Here is a 19,919-nt window from a genome sequence, read left to right as displayed (position 1 = left end):
AGACCCGGCCCCGCACACGCCGGCCCGCCGGGGCTGAGCGTTTCTCCGCGCGCTGCAGGACGGGCAGCAGCGCCGGCGGGGCACGGCTCGCGCTTCGGCCGACGGGGGCGCCCACGGGGCTCCGCCACCGCCCGAGGAGTCGCCACGCGCGTCCCAGAGGCCGAAGGCGGCTGGCGCCGAGCATCCTCGGCTCCGGCGCGCAGCCCCACGGCCGCGCCCGCGCTCCCCCTCCCGGGGGCACCGCGCGGCCTCCCCCCGGACGAGCGCGGGGAGCGAGCCCCGCCCGCCGCGCGCCCCCGCCCCCGCCCCCCGAGCGCCGCGCGCCCCAGGCCTCACCCCCGGCCCAGCCCCGGCACGTAGCCCAGCGGCGCGGGCATGCCCAGGAACGGCTTCTTCTTCTTGTTCATGACGCCGGTGATGACGAGGGGCCGGGAAGGGACCGGACGGAAGCCGCGGCCGCAGGCTGAAGACCACCGACCACCCCGGTTTCTCAGCAGGAAGCGCCGGCGGGACCAGCGTCACCCGCGACCCGGAAGCAGAACTCGCGGGGCGCACGAGGCCCCGCCCACCCTGCCGTCCCCGGGCGGAAGTTCCTGAAGAGCGACTTCCGGCCGCGACGGCGGCGAGGGGATGGGACAGGCGCATGCGCGAGGCTCCCGCCCGCGGGGAGGTGTGCGGGCGGCCCTGCTGGAGACGTGCAGGAGCTGCAGCCCCCGGGAGAAAGCCTGCGGGGCAGAGCCTGCGGGCAAACCCTGCGGGGCCTCAGCGCTGAGCCCGGGGCCGCCGTCCTCCCTGCGCGCCCGTACTGCGTGCACGTACCCCCTACGAGCGGGACCTGTGCCCCCCCCCCCCCGGCACCCCCGCCGCCCAGGACCCCTCGGAATCAGGCGTAGCCGTTCGCCTCCCCTCGGAGTTGGGCTGGCCCCGGGGCTGGCCCTAAGCCGTCCGGGCGGAGCCGCTCCGCTGTGCGGCCGTGGACGGCTGCCGCGGGTGTGCGTGTCGTGACTGCGCGCGCACCCGTCTGCGGGGGCCCCGGTGTGCGGGCTCGAGCCCTCGGCGCCCAGATTGCGGAGCCGCGGCTCGGGCCCGGGTTCCGGGCCAGGCTCGGCCGCCGCCGCCAGACGCTGAACGTGGCGGGGAGGGCGGAGGTGCAGCCCCTGGAAGGCGAGTTGCGGGGATAAGTAAATGCGGGCGGCGGGCGGACCCCGGAGCTGGCTCCCGAGTGTGTCGCGGGCTCGGTGCCGGTCGGACGGCCTGTGCGCCTGCCCCGGGTGGACACGCGTCTCCGTGCACCTCCGCTCCTCCCGCCGCGCGACCGCCCCGGCCTTCCGAGCCCCTCGCGAGGAGCCCTGGAGCCGACACATCCCTCCGGCCTGCTGCGGCCTCCGTGGGGCTCCTCGCTCCCCCCATTCCCAGCCGAGCGGCTTTCAGGGCCGCCTCCGGTGGCCCCGGGCGGTCAGAGTCCGGGCCGCAGCGGGAAGGGGGAGACCCTGCCTGGTTGGGGCGGGGGGTCTAGGGAAGCAAGCGCGCGTTTGAGGGCGAGAGCTCTGGAGAGCGCGTGAACGGGGAGGGGTGAGTCCGTAAGCTGAGGGAGGAGAAAGGGGGGAAATGGTTGAGGGGCCGGTCTGGCCATTGACCCTGGGCCCCGGTGGACAGACCCTCCCAGGAGCAGGCAGGACGCTCCTCTCCTGCCTCCTCCCTCCCCGCGGGGAAGATCACGTCCTTATTTCCTTGCCTCGGAGGCCCCTCCAGACGTCTGGACCCCCTAACGGTGCCCAGAGTCCCTTGTCCTTGAAGCCGTGCGCAGGTGTGCGAGGTCGCCCCTTACCCGGGCAGACACCCTTTGCATACGCAGACCTGCGCGCGGCCGACACACCTCGGAGCTCCCGGAGCGCGCCCGGCTCTCAGGGCTCACGGGCAGGTGCCTCGCCGCGCAGACTCGCCGGGCGCGGGGACCGGCTCAGGCGCGGGGCCGGCTGGGGCGGGGCAGCGGCGCGCGTTCCCCGCCGGCCACACCGGTCGCCTTGCGCCCGCCGAGGGGCGTGTGCTCGGGCCCGGAATCCTTGGGCCCCATGTTCACGGAGCTGAGGACCAAGCTGAGCCCCCCGCGAGGCCGCGCCGGGGCTGTGCGTGCCGGCTTCGGGGAGCGCCGGGATGTGGACGGTGAGCAGGGCTGGACCAGGGCGCGGGAATATCGCGGGTTGGGGCCTCGGGAACCGAGAGGGGCGGGGGCGGGATCTGGCAGACTCCAAGCTGCGGCTTGGCGTGGGGTGGGGGGCGCGTCCTGGCCGAACGGGCTCCCTGGTGTCTTTGTCTTGAGGTGGGGGGGGGGGTGGCCTCAGGCCTTGGGGATCAGCACATCCTTGGCTAGCTCTTGCAGTGGGGCCGCGAGAGGGTCGAGGCCGCAGTCGGGCTTGGGCGCCCCCGCCCCATTTTATGCTGGAATTCTGACGTTGGGACTAAGAGGGAGGGACGGAAGGACGCGCCGGCACGCGGAAAGAGGGAGATCCTACTCCGAGCACCGGCAGGGAATGGGCGGGGCCCGGCTGGACCGGGACAGGTGAAGCGCGCGCGGCGGCGTCCCACTGGTTCGCCCAGAGCTTCACGCTCCTGCCTTGGCCCGGACCCGCTCCGCGAGGCCCTGCGATGTGAGGCCAAGTGGCTCAGGAACCTGTGCCCTGAAAGATGCCAGCTTAGAATAAGTCTTTTCCTACGATTTTAGAAGCCACATCCGGGCAGCGACCACACCAGCCGCACCTACTGTTTGACACAGGACCTCAAATTTAGAGTCACCCGCGCTCCTTCAATTCCCTGAGGTTGCTAGAAAGAAGAGGGGTGCTAAGTCCAAGAAATCTTAGGGGGTAAGGGGGGGTAATGCGTTTTCCCCATTACTGAGACCTCCTGGGCACATCCCCAAACCCTGCCCTCAATTGGGGGTTTGGGGTGTGTCCATGGGGGGGGGGGGTTGTCTCTCATTGTACCGCTGAGAGCCAGTGAGGCCAGGGCCCTGGCCAGGAACCTGCTTCTGCCTGCTGAGTTGGAACCTAAATACCGTAGAGATGAAGGCAAGCCTGCACTTGTCTTCCACCCTCTGCCAGGCTCTGCTGACTGGTGGACACCACACAGAGCCCTTCTCCAACCACCCATCCATCCACAATGTTTCTGGACACCTCCAGCCTGCCAAGACCTGTGCAGGGGCTGGGAAGTGACCATTCAGGTGTCTGTCCTCCTGGGACCTGTGTGAGCGCCATGCACAGGAATGATGTGAAAACTGCAACTTGAGGAGTATCAAGAAGTTTGTGTGGGAAGAGAGGGCCAAGGTGTCACTGTGGCTCCCCGAGCCTGTGCTTGGGCCCTGCACCCCTGCACAGAGCAGCCCGTGCCCACTGGGCATCCACCATGCACAGAAGCCGTCCTGGGCCAAGGGCCCTGTGGCCAGGAGAAGAGCAGGAATCTTGGCTGCCGGCTTGCCCAGAGTTCATTCAGGCTCCTCGTGGATGGGTTGGCAGATGAGCACAGCAGGGCAGGAGCCGAGCCTCAGACGCCAGGTGTGGCCGCAGAGACTGGTTCCATGGTGATGGGCAGGCAGCGTACTCAGACGGTCACCATCATGCAGGATCTCCTGGGACATAGGAGCCTGGTCTGGTTCCCTGACCCTGATCTGGTTCAGCCTGTGTCAGCCGAAAGCAAGGGTGACATGAGGCCTGTCTCAGGATAGCCCCTCACCAGGCTGTGGGTCTTACGCTCCCAGATAGGCACACTGGCTCTCTAATCGCAGCTGAATCCAGCCCACTCCTCAGAATATGGGCGATGCACTCGGACGAGGAAAGAGGCTCCTAGTTTGTGGTGTTCGGACTGCGTGCGGTACTAAAGACACCTTGCACGCTTCCTTTCCACCTTTGGGGGCTTGGGACCCTCTAATTGAGAAAGTGGCTCTCCTCTGTTGGAGGGTGTGTTGAGCAGGGAGCTGGTGTGCAGAGAGGTGATTGTCTGGCTCTGCCCCAACCGCTCTGATCAGGCACCCATGCTCTGCAGCCGCTGCCCATTTGAGCTTCTGCCGAACCCTCCTGGAACACACGGTATCTGCCGAGAGCATCCCCTGCCACCTGCCTCGGACGCCAGGCACCAGCCTCACGTGGCATGATTCCCGTAGCCAGAGGGCCGCCGGTGGCCGGCCAGTCAAGCTCCTGCAGCAGCCGGGCGCGGAAGCCCCCCAGGTACCCACCCACCATACCCACCTCAGCCCCTGCCTTTCCCACCCCTCACCGCAGCTGCTGCCCGTCTCATCCACAGGCCCGGCTGTACTCCGACCACTACGGCCTGTACCACACAAGCCCCTCCCTGGGTGGCCTGACAAGGCCTGTGGTCCTGTGGAGTCAGCAGGACGTGTGCAAGTGGCTCAAGAAGCACTGTCCCCACAACTACCTCGTCTATGTGGAGGCCTTCTCCCAGCATGCCATCACAGGTGCCCTTAAGGGCTGGGGAGGGGAGGCAGCCCTTGTTCCCACTCCCCTCTGTTTCCTGCGGGGCCAACCCCTCCTTCTAGGGCTGTCCCTTCTCCCCGGTGTGTTCCTCTGTTCTCCTAGCTTCCCTCTGCCCTGGCCCCTGCCTGCCTTCCTGGTGCCTCTCCGCCTCCTTCCCTGTCTCTTTCTGTGTCTCCTTCTCCGTCCTCGTCCTCGGGTCTGTCTGGGTCCTCCTCCCCTTTCTCTCTCTCTGCCCCTCCAACGCTGACCTTGGCTCGCTCTCAGGCCGGGCACTGCTGCGGCTGAACGGGGAGAAGCTGCAGCGGATGGGGCTGGCGCAGGAGGCCCAGCGGCAAGAGGTGCTGCAGCAGCTGCTGCGTCTGCAGGTGCGCGAGGAGGGGCGGAGCCTGCAGCTGCTCAGCCAAGGTCAGTGGGGCGGGGCGGGGGGGGGCAGAGAGACGCGGAGGGGGAGGCCCTCTGTGCACCAGGTGGGCTGACCTGGGTGGGGGGGGAGGGGAGCAGCTGTAGGACGCCAGCAAGAGCCGTCCTGTGCCCAGGGCAGAGGGGAGGTGCCAGCGATCTGCACCTCTCCTCACCCCCATCCACCCCATAGCCTCCTTCGGAAACACGTCCTAGCCGCTGCCTGAGGCTGGAACCCCAGACCCCAGCACTGTGACCAGAGCCTGTGGCAAGGGCGATGCAGAGCTGGCCCACAGCCCCTCTCGGACCCCGCCAGAGGCGCCAGGGGCTGAGCCCAGCCCAGTGGACAGGTGGGACCAGGATTGCCATCTCTGGTTGTGCATTCTGGGCTGTGAGCAGGTGGGGGCTGCTTGGGTGTGGTCCTTCCTGGGGACCTGAGCCCAAATCCACCCTTTGTGCTGCTGGCAGCATGCGGGGTAGCTACCTGGAGCCAGAGCAGGGTCTGGTGACCCCCCCCAGCCCCCCAGGGAGTCTATTATTTATATTCCCCTAACCCACACCCATGCCTGTGCCCCTATTGCCTGCTGAGTCACACTTCCTTTGGGCATCCTGCCCTCCCCCAGGGCGAGAGGTCTGTCTGTCTGCCCATTTGTCTAGTTCTCCACCCTAACCCAGCACCTAGAGGATTGTCGGCACAAGGGGGATAAACTGGAGGCTCCCTCTGGCGCGTGCCCCCCCATCCAGATAGCAGCAGCTGCTGCTGCCAAGAAGGCCCCCTCGTGATTTCTGAGACCCTCACCACACCCCTGTCCACTCCCAGGAACCGAAGTGAGAGAGGTCTGGGGACTGCTTAGGCGCCTGGAACCTAACTCAGCACCACGAGGGCCCCACAGCTGGGACTGGGCTCAGCTGGGTTGCGGCCTTAGGTTTGGGAACCCGCCTCCCGTTCCTCCCACATTTGGGAGCATGTGTATTCTCACTGCTCCGTTCCCAGGAAAATCCGAATTCACAGAAGAGACAGTCCTGAGGCCTGCATCCCCCACACGCACCCACCAGAGACCCAGCCAGCGCCTGAGCCACTACTCCATGGGCCAGGGGGCCCATGGTTTGGGCCTGGTGCCGTCCGGAGAGGGACAGGGAGGGTGGTCCTGATAGCCCCCCACCCTCTGGCTCCTTTGCCTTCCCGCCCTCAGGAACTCTGAAAATCTCGGGGACACATGAGGCTGAGCCCCCAGCCTCTTCTCTGTGCCCTGAGCTGGCCTCCAGGTGGGAGGCTGGTTCGTGCAGGCCCTGAGTGGAATCTGGACGACTGGCCTGGTGCCCTCCATCCTGTAGGCCCATCCAGGAAGCCCCCGTGTCCTGTCTGGCCACCCTGATTGTCCCAGCTCACCCTGTGCCATCACAACGTTGTGTTTTCCGGAGGGCCTTTCCTATCACTGCCCCCACCTTCTTCCACCTTTGTCTTGCCCCCATGCTCTTGTCTTGTCTTCTTTGTTTTGCGCTTTTTTATATTCTGATAAAAAGACCAGAAATAAACCCGGTTCTCAAGTGCCCCAAGTGTGTGTTCGGCTCCAGCCAACTGGGTGTTTGAGAGTGGGAAGAACCCTGGGAGGGAGCGGGAGGGGCCCTGGTTGGCATTGGGGCAGGAAGTGCCCAGTGCCCAGTTCAGGTCCCTCCGCAGGGCCACTAGGGGGCAGTGGTGTCGCATCTTGACCAGGCACCTGTTGACCTCAGGACCAGGTGGGGAGGAAAGGCAGAGGCTGGAACCCTGGGCTCGGCCCTGCGGACTGCACCCAGACGCCCGGACACAGGTGCGTTACTTTCCCGAGGCCGCCAGAACAAAGGACCACAACCGGGAAGCTTCTCACAGCGGAAACGGATTCTGTTCCGGCCACACAGGCCACTGGTCTGAAACCCACCAGGGTCACACTGCCTCCTGGAGCACAGGGTGGAGCCTTCCTCACCTCTCCCAGCTTCTGGCGGCTGCCCCAGGGATTCCTGTCACTCCAGCCCAGCCTCTGTGCTCACGTCCCCTTCTGCCTCTGTCAAATCTCCCTCCCCCGGGAGACCTGTCACGGGATTTAAGGCCCACCTGGACAATCCAGGACGGTCTTCTCACCTCAAGACCCTTCCCTTCAGCAGATCTGCAAAGACCTGCTTTTCCAAAGAAGGTCGTATTCATGGGTTCCAGGGATGTGACATGGCAACCTTCCAGGGTCCCCATTAAGCGCCCTGCACAGGGTAACACTCTGACATAAGAAACAGGTCCCAACACCCCCGACACAGGTATCCGCACAGCAACCAGACACGCGGGAACAGAGAGGCATACACTGACCCCTGGAGTCTGGACACAGAAACACAGGGACGCCGGTGTCCAGAACCACAGGACGCCCTGATGCAGTGACCCCCTAACGTACAAAACACACTCGGAGCACAGCACACAGTGCCCTACATCCAGACACGCTGTGGCCTAGACGCCCACCTGCTAAGACACAGGAGTCCCCCCCGCCCCCGCACATGTCTTGCATCTGGTCATCCAGATACTAACATACTAACAGGCGTCCTTCTCTCCTAGTGCAGGACACACAGACATACCCTGACATCAGGTGTCCACACAGGACACAGCCCAGCACATGTGGTCACTCAGACACACACCTACTACTGGGCATGGTTACACACGTGGCTGTGGGGGAAAGGTGACAAGAAAGCTATCTGCATCTCCTGCGCGAACTGACCCCTCCCCAAATCCTGCTTGTCCTGCCCCCAGTGTGGGCATGCTCAGTAAGGGAAGGACGGCCCTCCCTCTTCCTCCTGGGGTCACATGGGCCTTTCTCCGGCTCTGATTTTCCAGGAAGGTCCAACCTCCTGAGTCCTCCACAGAGGGCCCCCACCCCTCTCTCCAGGAGCACTCTGTGCCGGCCACTAGGGAAGCAAGAGTCCTGTGAGGAGAGGCAGAGCCTAATCTGACCTTTTGTGCTCTGCCCCCTAGCAATGCACCCAACCTGTTCCAGGGCAGACAGGGGTGAAGTGGGGATTGGAATAGGGGGAGGGAGACACTCGGAGAAGGCAGTGCACACTGTAACCATGTCCCACCTAGTACCTCTTCCCCTGCTCCGTTTTTTCCCAACTCCTGGTAGGGTTGGGGCCCCATTTCCCCCAGACCTGATACCGGGGTGCCCTCCCAGGCCTGGGTTCTGGGGCCCTGGGGAGCAAAGCACAACTGATCTAGGCTCACCGCCACTGGAAGCACACGGAGGCTGGTCCAATGGTCAGTAGCCCCAATAGGGTCCATGGCCTCAAACTGCCTAGCACTGCTAGGAACCGGGCGGTGCCCTGACTGTGGCCACAGACAGAGGTGGTCACTGGGCTCGTTGGAAGACCCCCCAGATCCTGCTCTGCAGTCGCAGGGCTCCCAAGGGCCAGGGGTTCGGCTCCCAGAGGACGGTGGTCTCCATGGCTGCAGCTTCCCAGAGCCAGCACCTAGAGGCATCTGCTCGCTTCAGTCCGGGTACGCTGGGCTTTGGGCAGTTCTCAACACCCCTATAGTGCCTCAGTTTACCCCACTGTCTGAAAACCGTCCCCTGCCCTACGGGGCGGCATAACTGGCCACTTGGCACTGGAGCCGCAGCCGACCACGGCCCCCGAGCTGGGGGCCGGGGGCCCGGGGCCGGGGGCCGGGGAGGGGTCGGGCCGACCGGCCCCCTCCCTCCCCGCCGTTCCTCCCCGTCGCGGAGCGGCCGCACGGATACCGCGAGAGTTCGCCCCCTCCCCCCCACAGTAAAACTGTCAAAGGTGGGAGGGGCGGGAGCGCGCATGTGCGCAGCGCGGCGCGCAGCCTGCGCCGCCCGGACCCCGCGCCCCGCGCCCAGCGCCCCGGCCCCGGCCCCCGCCCCGGCCGCCGTCCCGCTGGGCGCCGCAGGTAAGCCCCCGGCCGCGCCCCGGGCCGGACCCCGGGGCAGCCCTCGCTCGGCCGCGTTCCCGACCCTGACCCCGCGCACAGGTCGGTGGGGGGGGGGGTGTGCCGGGCCCGGAGCCCCCGCCCGCCGCCCACCGCCCCCTGCGGCGCCCGGACACCCCCGCCCCACCCCCCACCCCCCACGCCCAGCGCCGCGCCCCGCGCCGGCGCCGCGCTCCTGCCTCCTCCTTCTCCAGAAAAAGTCGCCATTTTGGTTCACTGCCTTCGCCCCCCCCGCCCCCCCCCCGGGCCCGCGATCGGGCCCTTTCGGGGCCAGGCCGGAGCCCCGCACCCGGGCCGCCGGTGACAGGTGGGTGGCAGGGCCGGCCTCCAGGTGTGCGTTCCCTGGCCAGCCTCCTCCGTGCGCCCAGCCTGGGCCGCGGTCCTGCCGCCGGCGTTGCTTGGGGCGCCCCCTCCCCCTGCGAGGGTCCCACCTCGGCGACCCTGTCCGGCCCGGAGGCAGGGTGCAATCCCTTTTCCTCCTGTTGTTCAAGTGACAGGTCTTGGGTAGAAAGAGGGTGCCTGTCTCCTGGGGCAACCCTGGTCCCAGCCCCCCAACTCTGAATTCTCCCCCCAAGCTGGAAACTGGAAAGTGGGTTCTTGGCAGGCGCCCACACCCCAGGCTGCTGGAGTCCTCAGGGGCTGGGGTGATTGGAGGCTGGCAGGTGTCCTTTACAAGTCTCCCTGCGAGGACTTCAGAGAACTTTGCTTAGGGCCGGGAGACCCGTACCTCCACCCAGGGTTAGGAGGTGGCGGGCAGTGACTGCCCTTACCTTGACCTCAGCCTTTGGATCCCCTCTAGGCTGGAGTGCTTTCCCATCTTCTCTGGGAACTGCCAGAGGAGGGACCCCCCGTCCACGCAACTGTCCCCAACCCCCTTCCTGTGGCTTTGGGTGTCCCTGTGGGAGGATTGAGTAGGACCTAAGCTCAGGGTCCCTCCCCCTAGCTCTCAGGGTATGTGGTCCCCCAGCAAAACAGGCCTATGGAGGCCCAGTCTTGGGCAGTGGGGTGTTCGCTGTGGCCAAAGGTTGGCGGTCTCTGGAGGAGTGGTACTGGTGGGCCTGTAGGTGGGGGCCAGGGAGGCTTTTAAGTGGGGAGGTGGGATGGAGGTCAGCCAGGGAGGGGGTTGGCTGAGGGATTCCTGTTGGAGACAAGGTTGAGAAGAGGGTCCGTGGGATGGTTTGGCTGGCATGGGGACCAGACCTGGGTGCTTAAAGGGTGCTCTGTCCTTGATCTGCCCCACACGCCCCTTGGGAAGTCGCTAATTGAGGGAGTAGGCTAGGGGTCCTCCATGCCCATCTTGGCCATTTTCCATCTGTGTCCTGCAAAGAAGCATTGGGGGGTGCCCCCCAGGTGGGGAGGCATTGCCTCCGGTCTGGGTGAGGCTGTGGACGAAGGTGTCCAGGGTCCTCAGCCAGCACAGCATTTGGGCCGGCGGCCGTACTGGAGTCATACTTGGCTCTTCACCTCTTTACTCCTGAACCTTCCACCTCTGTAGGGACCACCCCTCGTCCAGTAGCAGGTGTGATCCTTGGCACTCTCTGGGACTGTGTGTCTGGGGACAAGGGAAGTCTGTGGGAGCTGATGAGGGTCAGGGTTAGATGCTTCCAGGCTGATTGTGCCTCCTTAATATGGGAGGGCCTCATCTGGGCAGCCCCTCCCCTAAACCAGAAGCCTCCACCATCTGCTTTCCCATGTGGCCAAATACACAGACGGGCAGGCACTGCTCTCCTGAGCCACAGAGGGGCCTGTCTGGGGGCGGTGCTCAGGGCCAGCCCATTTCAAGTCCTGACCCGGGCCTGGTAGGCCTCACAAGTCTGTCCACTTGCTGTGCAGAGATGACTGATCCCTTCTGCGTTGGAGGAGGCCGCCGGCTCCCAGGGTCCACCAGGAGTGGACCTGGGAAGGATGGAGGTCGAAATGAGGTCCGACTTCCTGTGCTCCACGACCCACCAAAGTTGGGTAAGAGGGGTCAGGCCAAGGTCAAGTCTAGGCGATCACAGGCAGCCAGTCCTGGGTGTGGGATCCCTCACTGGCTCCCAGCTCCCTAGTGGTCCAGCTCCTGGGTACTCAGCTAAGCTGCCTGGGCACCTGAGGGCCTTCCCAGGGTGGGGGTAGCCTGGGCCTCTAAATTCTTGTCCTAGGATGACCACAATCTCCCACTCCCCATGCTTCACGATGGGAGAAGCAGGGCTTACTCCAGGCCTGACCAGCCCCTTGGGTGGCAGGCAAGGCTGTGGGAAGCACAGCTTCCAGATCTTGGCACATAATGTGTTGCAGGGATGCCGGTGGCCCGGGGTGGGCAGACAGTGTCCAGCCAGGCCCCACTGTGCTTTGACCCGGGAAGTCCAGCCAGTGACAGGACCGAAGGGAAGAAGAAGGGGCGTCCGAAGGCTGAGAACCAGGCCCTCCGAGACATTCCCGTGAGCTCCCTGAAGGCCGGGTGGGACTCGTGCTGGGATCCGCCTCACACAGCTTGCCGTGCATCCAGCCCCACGCCCTCCCCACCTGCGGCAGAGGGTCCCTCCGTGCTTTAAGGCTTCATGGTGTGGCCTGGGACCTAGTGGACCATGTCCATTGGGCTTTGAGAGCTGGCCCAGTAAACCGTAGCTGCTCGGAGTGGCCTGAATCTCGCTGCGGTCCTGAGCTGGAGGGGCTCCTGCCGCCTGTCTGCCCTGCAGGCCTGGGGAGGGGGCTGGGTCTGGGGCTTGGCTTGGTAGAGGCCCAGCTGGCTGAAGGGTCAGCAGACTCGCCTTTTCCATGCCCAGCTCTCCCTGATGAACCAGTGGAAAGACGAATTCAAGGCACACTCGAGGGTGAAGTGTCCGAACTCCGGCTGCTGGCTGGAATTCCCCAGCATCTACGGGCTCAAGTACCACTACCAGCGGTGCCAAGGGGTAAGGGGCCATGGGGCAGGCAGGAGGAGGAGGCCTGGAACCCGCCCTGCCTGCGTAGGGTGCAGTAGCCTCCGGCCGCCCCATGCCTGCCTAGGGTGTGTGTGGGCAGTAGCCTCCGGCCGCCCCCATGCCTGCCCTTTTTCTTCAGGGCGCCATCCCAGAAAGGCTGACCTTTCCCTGCCCCTTCTGCGAGGCCGCCTTCACCTCCAAGACCCAGCTGGAGAAGCACCGCATTTGGAACCACACGGACCGACCCTTGCCTGCGCCCAAGCCTGGGCCAGTGAGCCGGCCAGTCACCATCAGCCGGCCCGTTGGGGTCAGCAAGCCAATTGGAGTGAGCAAACCTGTCACTATTGGCAAACCTGTGGGTGTCAGCAAACCCATTGGCATCAGCAAGCCGGTGACCGTCAGTAGGCCTGTGCCGGTCACCAAGCCGGTGACGGTCAGCAGGCCTGTGCCGGTCACCAAGGCTGTCACGGTCAGCAGGCCTGTGCCGGTCACCAAGGCTGTCACGGTCAGCAGGCCTGTGCCCGTCCCCAAGCCAGTGACTCTCAATAAGCCAGTGTCAGTCACCAAATCCGTGCCGGTGACCAAACCGGTGACCATCAACAAACCGGTGCCAATGACAAAGCTTGTGACGGTTACAAAACCTGTGCCAGTCACGAAGCCAGTGACGGTCAGCAGGCCCATTGTGGTCAGTAAGCCCGTGACGGTCAGCCGGCCCATTGCCATCAGCAGACACACACCACCTTGCAAAATGGTGCTGCTCACCAAGTCTGAGAACAGAGCTCGAGCCACCGGGAGGAGCAGTGGTAAGAAAAGGTACGGGCTCTCCTCCTGGGTTGGAGGTGGCACCAGGGCCCAAAGGGGGCCCTCCTGCCCCTCACCAGCCCGCTCCCTGCAGGGCCGCGGACAGCCCGGACGTGTGCCCCATTCTGCCGAAGCAGGCGAGGCCGGAGAACGGAGAGTCCGGCGCCTCCACCGCGGGCCACAGCTCAGCCTGCCCCCTGAGCACAGACCCCGGCGGCGGCCCCCTCTCTCTGGGCAGCAGGCTCTTGGGGAGCAAGGAAGCCCCGAGGGCCCCGGGCCCCATGTCCCCACCTGAAGAGGGAGCGGAACGCACAAAGCACAGTAAGAGGAGAGCCGGGGGGCAGGGGCTGGGTAGGGCAGCCATCGACTGGCCCAGGCCTCCCGATGGTTATTTGACCAGAACCTTGGCCCCTGTCTTCTCTCCCCCGAGTCAGGAAGGAAACAGAAAACGCCCAAGAAGTTTACGGGGGAGCAGCCATCCATCTCAGGGACCTTCGGACTCAAAGGTAGGGCCATGGCCAGTTGGGCGTCTGGGCCTGGGTGCACACACAAGTGTGACTGCACCTGTGGCTCACAGTTGCCCTCTCCTGTGTGTGCGCACGCAGGCCTAGCCAAGGCAGAGGACAAATCTCGCATGCACCGTGTCAAGAAGCAGGAGGGGCCGGGCCCTGAGGACGTGCGGAAGAAGGTGCTGGCTCCCGCTAGCACTGTCGGCAAGGACGCGCCGGCCCCCGCGGCCCACGCAGCTCCAGGTCGGGGGGCTGCCGGGAGGCGGGGCTCAGGACACATCTCGACTCTGGGGCAGATCCTGGGCCCCAGGGACTGGGGGCTGAGCATGGACCGTGGGTCCTGTGCTTGGCATCCAGGGCATCCGGGAGCCCCCACCAGTCCCTGAGGCCCTGGCCCTGCCCCACAGGTGGCCCTGAGGAGCAGTGGCAGCGGGCCATCCACGAACGGGGGGAGGCCGTCTGCCCCACCTGCAGCGTGGTCACCCGAAAGACCCTCGTGGGGCTCAAGAAGCACATGGAAGTGTGTCAGAAGGTAAGGCCACCCTGGGGTCCCGGGCGGGGGGCGTTCAGAGTGCGTGTCTCACGGCAGGGACGTGTCTGCAGCTGCAGGACGCTCTCAAGTGTCAGCACTGCCGGAAACAGTTCAAGTCGAAGGCCGGCCTCAACTACCACACCATGGCCGAGCACAGCGCCAAGGTACACCCGGGCCCGCCGATCCCCGGCCCCCGCGTCCGTCCCAGCCCACCCCCTGCCCCCGCCCCCGCCTGCTGGCTGCTCATCACCACGGGGCCACAGAGCTCAGTGGTCCCCGTGCCTGACCGTGGGCATCGGTGGCCCTGACCCCCGGGGCAGGGACTGGGGCCCTGGGGGGGGATATTAAGGCTGGGCCTGCCCCCCAGCCCTCGGACGCCGAGGCCTCGGAGGGGAGCGAGCAGGAGGAGCGTGAGCGGTTGCGCAAGGTGCTGAAGCAGATGGGGAGGCTGCGCTGCCCCCAGGAGGTCAGTCAGACAGCGGGGGTGGGGCGCATGTGTGGGCCGAGGCCCCCTCTCTCTGGCCGCTTACTCTCACCCGACCCCAGGGCTGCGGGGCTGCCTTCTCCAGCCTCATGGGCTACCAGTACCACCAGCGACGCTGCGGGAAGCCGCCCTGTGAGGTGGACAGCCCCTCCTTTCCTTGCACCCACTGCGGAAAGACCTACCGCTCCAAGGCTGGACACGATTACCACATGCGCTCAGAGCACACGGCCCCGGTGAGCAGCCCCCGGTTGACTCCTCCCTTGCGGGGGTGCAGCGTGCATGAGAATTTGTGAGCCTGGGACCTCGGGGCCTCTGTGTTTGCCACGCGTGGCCCACAGGCCCCGTGGCTCACCCCAGCCTCCCTGCGCTACAGCCACCTGAGGAGCCTGAGGACAAGCCCCCTGAGACGGAGGACTTGCTGGGGGTCGAGCGGACCCCCAGCGGCCGCGTCCGCCGCACGTCCGCCCAGGTGGCCGTGTTCCACCTGCAGGAGATCGCAGAGGACGAACTGGCTCGGGACTGGACCAAGCGGCGGGTGAAGGATGATCTGGTACCCGAGACTGCTCGGGTGAGCGGCCGCCAGGCCCCCAACCCCCGTCTCTGAGCAGGACGTGACGGAGCTCCGGGTCCCCTGTGACAGCCTTGCCCGTGATCTGGGGCATTGACCGACTGTCCAGGTTGAAGTCTCCCATTTGTGGAGGGCACAGTTGAGGTCCTCAGAACAGCTTGGGTATCTGGGCCAGCTCTGGGCTGGCCCTCGGGGACCCCCGTCCCCGGCGTGCGGGGCTCACCGCAGTGCACACCTGTGTTTACAGCTCAACTACACTCGGCCCGGCCTCCCCACTCTCAACCCCCAGCTGCTAGAGGCGTGGAAGAATGAAGTCAAGGAAAAAGGTCATGTGAACTGCCCCAATGATGTGAGTTGGGGCAGGCTGAAGGGGCAGGGACACTGGGACTCAAGGACGAAGAGGGGCGCCTGGGTGGCTCAGTGGGTTAAGCCTCTGCCTTCGGCTCGGGTCATGATCTCAGGGTCCTGGGATCGAGTCCCGCATCGGGCTCTCTGCTCGGCAGGGAGCCTGCTTCCTCCTCTCTCTCTCTGCCTGCCTCTCTGCCTACTTGTGATCTCTCTCTGTCAAATAAATAAATAAATCTTAAAAAAAAAAAAAAAAAAAAAAAGACGAAGAGCCCAGGTGTGGCCCCGGGTAGAGGCCCTCCACGGTGGCTTACCTCTGGTCCCTGGGCCCCTGCAGGGTCCTTCGGAGGAGAAGTCCTACCTGCCCATACCCGCAGATTCCTGGGGTCAAGCCCCGTGCTTCCCCAGAGGAGCCCCGTGTCCCCTGGGCAAGGGGTGCATGTGTGCTTGTGTGGGGGCATCTGCTGGGAGACCCTCTCCCATGGTTGCCTCCTGTCCCCAGTGCTGCGAAGCCATCTACTCCAGTGTGTCCGGACTTAAGGCCCATCTCGCCAGCTGCAGCAAGGTCAGTTTCCAGGCCCTTTCTCAGGGTGATGGGGTGCTCGGCACTCCCAGCCAGCCCCTAGAGGTCCCCCCACCTTGTGAGTGTGACCCTGCCCCCACGGGGCAGCCGCCGCTGCCTCCTTCGGGAGCCCAGGGACTGGCCAGTGCCTGATGGCCAATCTGGCCCAGGGTTCTCCAGCCCGGTCCGTGAGTCAGTCCACTCCCAGTTGTTCTGCCCACAGGGGCTCCATGTCTATCAAGGTGTAATGGGCACCTTGACCTGGGCTTGAGGCGAGGGGCCCTCAGGCAAAGGCTGCAACCCCTCCCTGGGGCACCTGCCTCTTCCCAGACGCTCTACATCCCTTCCCTTCCCGTAGTGGGGGCGACTCCAGGGTCCCTGAAGCTCTCTGGAGCTTCTGGTCTTCAGGGGTTGGGGGCGGGGTCCAATCTCTGGGGGGCCGGCCTGTCCTTGCCTTGCAGGGAGACCACCTGGTGGGGAAGTACTGCTGTCTGTTGTGTCCGAAGGAGTTCAGCTCTGAGAGTGGCGTCAAGTACCACATTCTCAAGACCCACGCGGAGGTGGGACGGGCCGAAGCCCTACAGTGCCTACAGGGCCTGGGCGAGGCTGGGAGGGGGTGGCGGTGGCAGCCCGGGTTGAGAGGGGGCTCCCGGCTTCCCTGGAGGAGCAGAGAAGCTTGGGTGCCCCTCCCCCGGCAGCCCGGGCAGGAGGTGCCCCTTTGGGCGGGAGCTGTGCCGCCCAGCCACCCTAGCGCCGCGGCCTGCCCTGCCCCAGGGCTCGGCACCCTCCTGTCGCAGGGTCTGCATTCGTGCTGTTTCTCCTTCCAGAACTGGTTTCGGACTTCGGCAGACCCACTTCCCAAACACAGGAGCCAGGACTCCCTGGCGCCCAAGAAGGAGGAGAAGAAGAGTCTGGCGGGCGGGAAGAAGCGAGGCCGAAAGCCCAAGGAGCGGACCCCGGAGGAGCCCGCACCCAAGATGCCCCCCCGTCGGGATGACTGGCCCCCAGGAGGCAGAGACAAGGGGGCCCGGGGCTCCACTGGCCGGAAGGTGGGAGCCAGCAAGGCTCCTGAGAAGTGAGCATGGTGGCTGGCCGGCGGGTGGGGCCTGGTCCCCTCACTGGGCGCCAAGCCCACTCTGTTGAGGGTGGGGGTAGCCAGCTCTAGCACCTCCTGTCCTCCTGTTCTCCACCCCCCACCCCTGCCTATTCATCTGTCCGGCGGAGGCAGCCAGTCCCTCTCCTTCCTGAAGGTGGCCCTTCCCCTGTGCAGGCTGCGTAGGGCACACATGGGTAGGTTCCTCGAGGGATGGCCCGCGGCGGCGGCAGACGTGCGATAGCGGGGAGGCTGGCGGGGCGTTCGTGGGCCTGGCGGAGCCGGGGGCCCTGGGGGGCAGGAGGAGGGTCCGCAGCTCAGGCCCAGGGCCACGGGGCAGCGCGGGGCGGGCAGATGGCCTTCACCACGGGAGCTCTGTTCCCATCTGCTTTCTCAGGCCCAGGCCTTGGGGGTCATCGGAGACCTGTGGCTCTGGGCTGATGAGGGCACCTGAGCAGGCTCCCTTCTCTACCCGACACTGGACCCCGGGACCCCCAGCTACCTCCCAGGACAGACCCTGAGTCTGGCTGCTACCGTGCTGACCTGACGGCTTGCCCCAGGGTGGCCTCCCTTGTCCTCCCGCCTCTGGTCCCTCCGCTCTGTTCTCTACCTCTCCGGCTCCCTCCCCCGCAACCCTTTGCTGCGCTCAGGCCCCGGTGCTGCTGGCCCCTGTCTGTCTTGGTGGGTGGAGGCGGCCCCCTTAATGGAGGGGCCTCTCTGCCATCCCGGCTTCATGGTGCTCCCTGCCTGGGGCAAGGGGGGGTTCTGGTCTGACCTGCGGGACCGCATGAGCAACGGGTGAGGGGGCCACATGGGGCACAGCTTTGCCTCCGCTCTCCAGCTTCGCCAACACCACTGGTCTAGGTTGGGGCAGTCCAGTGGGTTAGGGATGGGCCAGTCTAAGCTCTGAGGTCAGTCTGGGGCCCACAGGCATGTGGGGTGTGGAAGTGGGGCCAGCTTTGAGGAGTGATCCCTGCGGGAATCAGCCTTCTGTCTGCTGGTCTGGGTTGGCTTGTGGCTCCCGTGGGAGTCCCGTTCCCCATTTTTTACCTGCCCTTTTGTTTCTGGTTGTGTGGTCTTTTGATATGAGAGCTGAAGGCCAGGGAAAGAACTCGGCCAAGGTCATGTTGTGTTGGCGGCAGCTCTGCAGCTCTTGTGTTGGGCCCCAGAGGGGATGGCGAGGTCTGCCGGTTGACCGGGGTTCAGGCTGGAGTTCAGGGCACCCAGAGTTGGTGGCCACACTGCCTCTGGTTTCCTCCCTGGGCCCCACCTTCCAACTTTGGCATCGTAGGGAGGAGGAAGGTACTCAGAGCCACTGGGTTTAGACAAGAAGCTGTTTCCCACTGGGGGGTGGGGGTGGGCTGAGGGCTCGGTCTGGCCGATCCTGGACGATGTGAATTTTGATATTTGCCCGTGTGCGTGTGTCTCCTGGGTGTAGTGGATGCCAGTCTTGTTGCTTAAGTAACAACCTTTTTTTTAATTCTGTTTTTTATACAAAAACACAACAATCTGACATTTTGGTGCTAAGGGTTTCCTGGTGCCGACGGTAGATCTGGGGGCTAAGGGGGTGTCTCTCCCCTGCTCAGAGAGGCAGTGCTTACTGGGCACCTCTCTGCCCCCCGACCCCCAGCTCCTGTCCTCACCTAGATCCAGGAGAGGAGGAGCTCCCAGTCGGGCTCAGCTCTCCTAGCTCTGCAGTAGGGAAACAGGTTCCGGGGGACCTTTGGGGTCCATCGTGCTGCCTGTGTCCAGCTTCTTCCTGTGGCCCAAAGGCTCTGACTTGGGCAACCCTGGCCTGGTGTGCTAGGGAGGGGGTGTAGAGACATGAACTAACCCCCAATCACACTCACCTTGATTTGATTAAAGGGCGAGGTCTGGGCTGGCAGGTGTGATCAGTGTCAAAGGTCGGGGCGGGCAGCTTGGGCAGGGCTTTGAACTGCGTGGGCAGAAGGGTTTTCTTTCCTGTGTACCTGGGTGTCACGATGGCATACAGCTGGTGGGGGCAGAGGTGGGGTTAGGCAGCCACTGCAGGGGCAGCCTGGGGCAGGGAAGGGGGTACAGGTGCTGCCAGGAGCCCCAGGTGCGTTTTGTCCTTGTCACCAATGGCTGGAGGAGGTTGGACCTCAACATCTATGCTGGGGACAGCCGCCCACCCCAGCCTCTCAGGTACTTGGCCCTCGGGTAGTGGGGGGCTGGTTTTTTGCTAGGGGGTGAGTTTCCAGGTCACCCCCTGGGTCCACAGATGGGCCCTGGTTTGGGAACCCAGCTGTGCCACGTGGGAGGAGGTGGGGTCCTGGGTAACTTGATGTTTAGCACTTTAACCCCCTTCTTTGTCTTTAAAGTGGGTGTGGGGAGCTGCTGCCAAATGTGGCCGTGGGGTTGGACCCCTCTCCCTTCTTCCTTTCCTGCTTCCTATGCTCCGGCGAGCAAGTGGCAGTGGTGAGCTGGTCCACAGCGCCCGCCTCCAAAAGGGGCAGAGCCCTGGGGGGGGGGCGGCGCTCAGCAGCCTTGATTGACACCTTCAGTGAGAGGGACTGGAGCGGCAGCTCCCACCCCGCCACCCCCGGGCATGGTGGGCATGGACCCTGCCCAAAACTGAAGCCCAGGGCACAATGCCAGGTCCCTTTCTGAAGATCTACCTCTGGCCCAGCCCACCCCCCCCTCCCCACCCTGCCCTGAGAACAGGAAGGGGCCGACTCAAGGGGCTGACACTTAACACAGAAGCAGGGTGCACGTTTGTTTGCTTGTGCAAAGGCAGATGAGGGTGTATTCCTGGCGTGACCAGTGGCCCAGCCGTGGCCCCCGTCCTGTCCCTCTGGATCAGAAGGGAGAGAACGGGGGCACCCTGGCCCGCGGAGGGCAGGGCTGTCCCGGCGTGTCCAGGTCGGTGGGCCCCAGGTGGCTTGCCCTGGAGGCCTGGGGTTCAGGGGGCCTGGCCCGCGCCTCTGGCCCGACAGCCACACATCCCTGTGTTTTGGGTTTCTTGGTTTGGGTTTCTTGATGCCAGTTCTCCGTACATAAGTGCATTTTGAAAGAGAGGTTCCAGCTATCACTTGTAACCATATATATACATATATATTCTATCTACAAAGTGTTTATTTGCAAGATGTTTTGACGGTGAGCTCGGGCCCTGCCCGCCTTGTGACCATCTTGTCCCCGGTCCTCGTCCCCGCCTCCCCGGCCCCGAGTGGTGCGGGGGTGGGCCACCAACTGTATGTATTAAATATGACTGTATCAAATAAATGTTTATTGACTTTTTTCCAGAGGCTTTGTGCGGCTGA

At 64.8% G+C, this 19,919-nt stretch overlaps 3 protein-coding genes across 9 annotated transcripts in view; 2 read left to right on the top strand and 1 right to left on the bottom strand.

The window, feature by feature from the left end:
* The window catches only part of PRPF6 (pre-mRNA processing factor 6), a 37,386-nt gene extending 36,820 nt beyond the window's left edge, over nt 1-566 (bottom strand). Inside the window, exon 1 of the mRNA XM_082746437.1 lies at nt 337-566. Coding sequence (XP_082602563.1) covers nt 337-407 — 71 coding nt within the window. The 5' untranslated portion in view covers nt 408-566. The remainder of the gene's footprint in view (nt 1-336) is intronic.
* Nucleotides 567-631: 65 nt separating this feature from the next.
* On the top strand, nt 632-6,813 carry SAMD10 (sterile alpha motif domain containing 10). Of its 4 annotated transcripts, none has more exons than XR_014315836.1 (6): nt 638-2,163; nt 4,036-4,217; nt 4,294-4,465; nt 4,749-4,849; nt 5,077-5,233; nt 5,878-6,434. XR_014315836.1 is itself a non-coding variant. In XM_082746524.1 (5 exons), exons 1-5 carry the CDS (start codon nt 2,073-2,075, stop codon nt 5,097-5,099), a joined length of 609 nt encoding a protein of 202 aa, XP_082602650.1. In that variant the 5' UTR covers nt 632-2,072; the 3' UTR covers nt 5,100-6,434. The 4 variants fall into 4 exon arrangements, 2 of the variants coding, with proteins under 2 accessions (XP_082602650.1, XP_082602651.1); XR_014315835.1 differs by lacking the exon at nt 5,878-6,434 and adding an exon at nt 6,618-6,813 and having other exon boundaries at nt 1,941-2,163; XM_082746524.1 differs by having other exon boundaries at nt 632-2,163; nt 4,749-4,889; nt 5,077-6,434.
* A 1,854-nt stretch (nt 6,814-8,667) lies between these two features.
* On the top strand, nt 8,668-19,901 carry ZNF512B (zinc finger protein 512B). 4 transcript variants are annotated; one of them, XM_082746434.1, is made up of 17 exons: nt 8,668-8,802; nt 10,675-10,800; nt 11,119-11,261; nt 11,607-11,735; nt 11,884-12,557; nt 12,640-12,866; nt 12,980-13,051; nt 13,151-13,297; nt 13,462-13,586; nt 13,658-13,750; nt 13,954-14,052; nt 14,133-14,303; nt 14,444-14,638; nt 14,886-14,987; nt 15,486-15,548; nt 16,007-16,105; nt 16,373-19,901. In XM_082746434.1, exons 1-17 carry the CDS (start codon nt 8,697-8,699, stop codon nt 16,622-16,624), a joined length of 2,823 nt encoding a protein of 940 aa, XP_082602560.1. In that variant the 5' UTR covers nt 8,668-8,696; the 3' UTR covers nt 16,625-19,901. The 4 variants fall into 4 exon arrangements, with proteins under 4 accessions (XP_082602560.1, XP_082602559.1, XP_082602561.1 ...); XM_082746436.1 differs by lacking the exon at nt 8,668-8,802 and adding an exon at nt 9,041-9,148; XM_082746433.1 differs by having other exon boundaries at nt 8,670-8,802; nt 12,980-13,297.
* Nucleotides 19,902-19,919: the final 18 nt, after the last annotated feature.

Source organism: Mustela nivalis, assembly GCF_964662115.1.
Source record: "Mustela nivalis genome assembly, chromosome: 8".
Lineage (NCBI taxonomy): Eukaryota > Metazoa > Chordata > Mammalia > Carnivora > Mustelidae > Mustela > Mustela nivalis.
This window is presented reverse-complemented; position numbering and strand designations above follow the sequence as displayed.

Excerpts from the sequence above, each read along its gene's own strand:
- ZNF512B (XM_082746433.1), top strand. The coding sequence starts at position 8,697 with ATGTGCGCAGCGCGGCGCGCAGCCTGCGCCGCCCGGACCCCGCGCCCC. Across the intron at positions 13,751-13,953 it reads TGGCCGAGCACAGCGCCAAG|CCCTCGGACGCCGAGGCCTC; the intron begins GTACACCCGGGC and ends CCTGCCCCCCAG. Across the intron at positions 14,988-15,485 it reads ATGTGAACTGCCCCAATGAT|TGCTGCGAAGCCATCTACTC; the intron begins GTGAGTTGGGGC and ends TCCTGTCCCCAG.
- SAMD10 (XM_082746524.1), top strand. The coding sequence starts at position 2,073 with ATGTTCACGGAGCTGAGGACCAAGCTGAGCCCCCCGCGAGGCCGCGCC. Across the intron at positions 2,164-4,035 it reads GGAGCGCCGGGATGTGGACG|CCGCTGCCCATTTGAGCTTC; the intron begins GTGAGCAGGGCT and ends CATGCTCTGCAG. Across the intron at positions 4,890-5,076 it reads CCTGCAGCTGCTCAGCCAAG|CCTCCTTCGGAAACACGTCC; the intron begins GTCAGTGGGGCG and ends TCCACCCCATAG.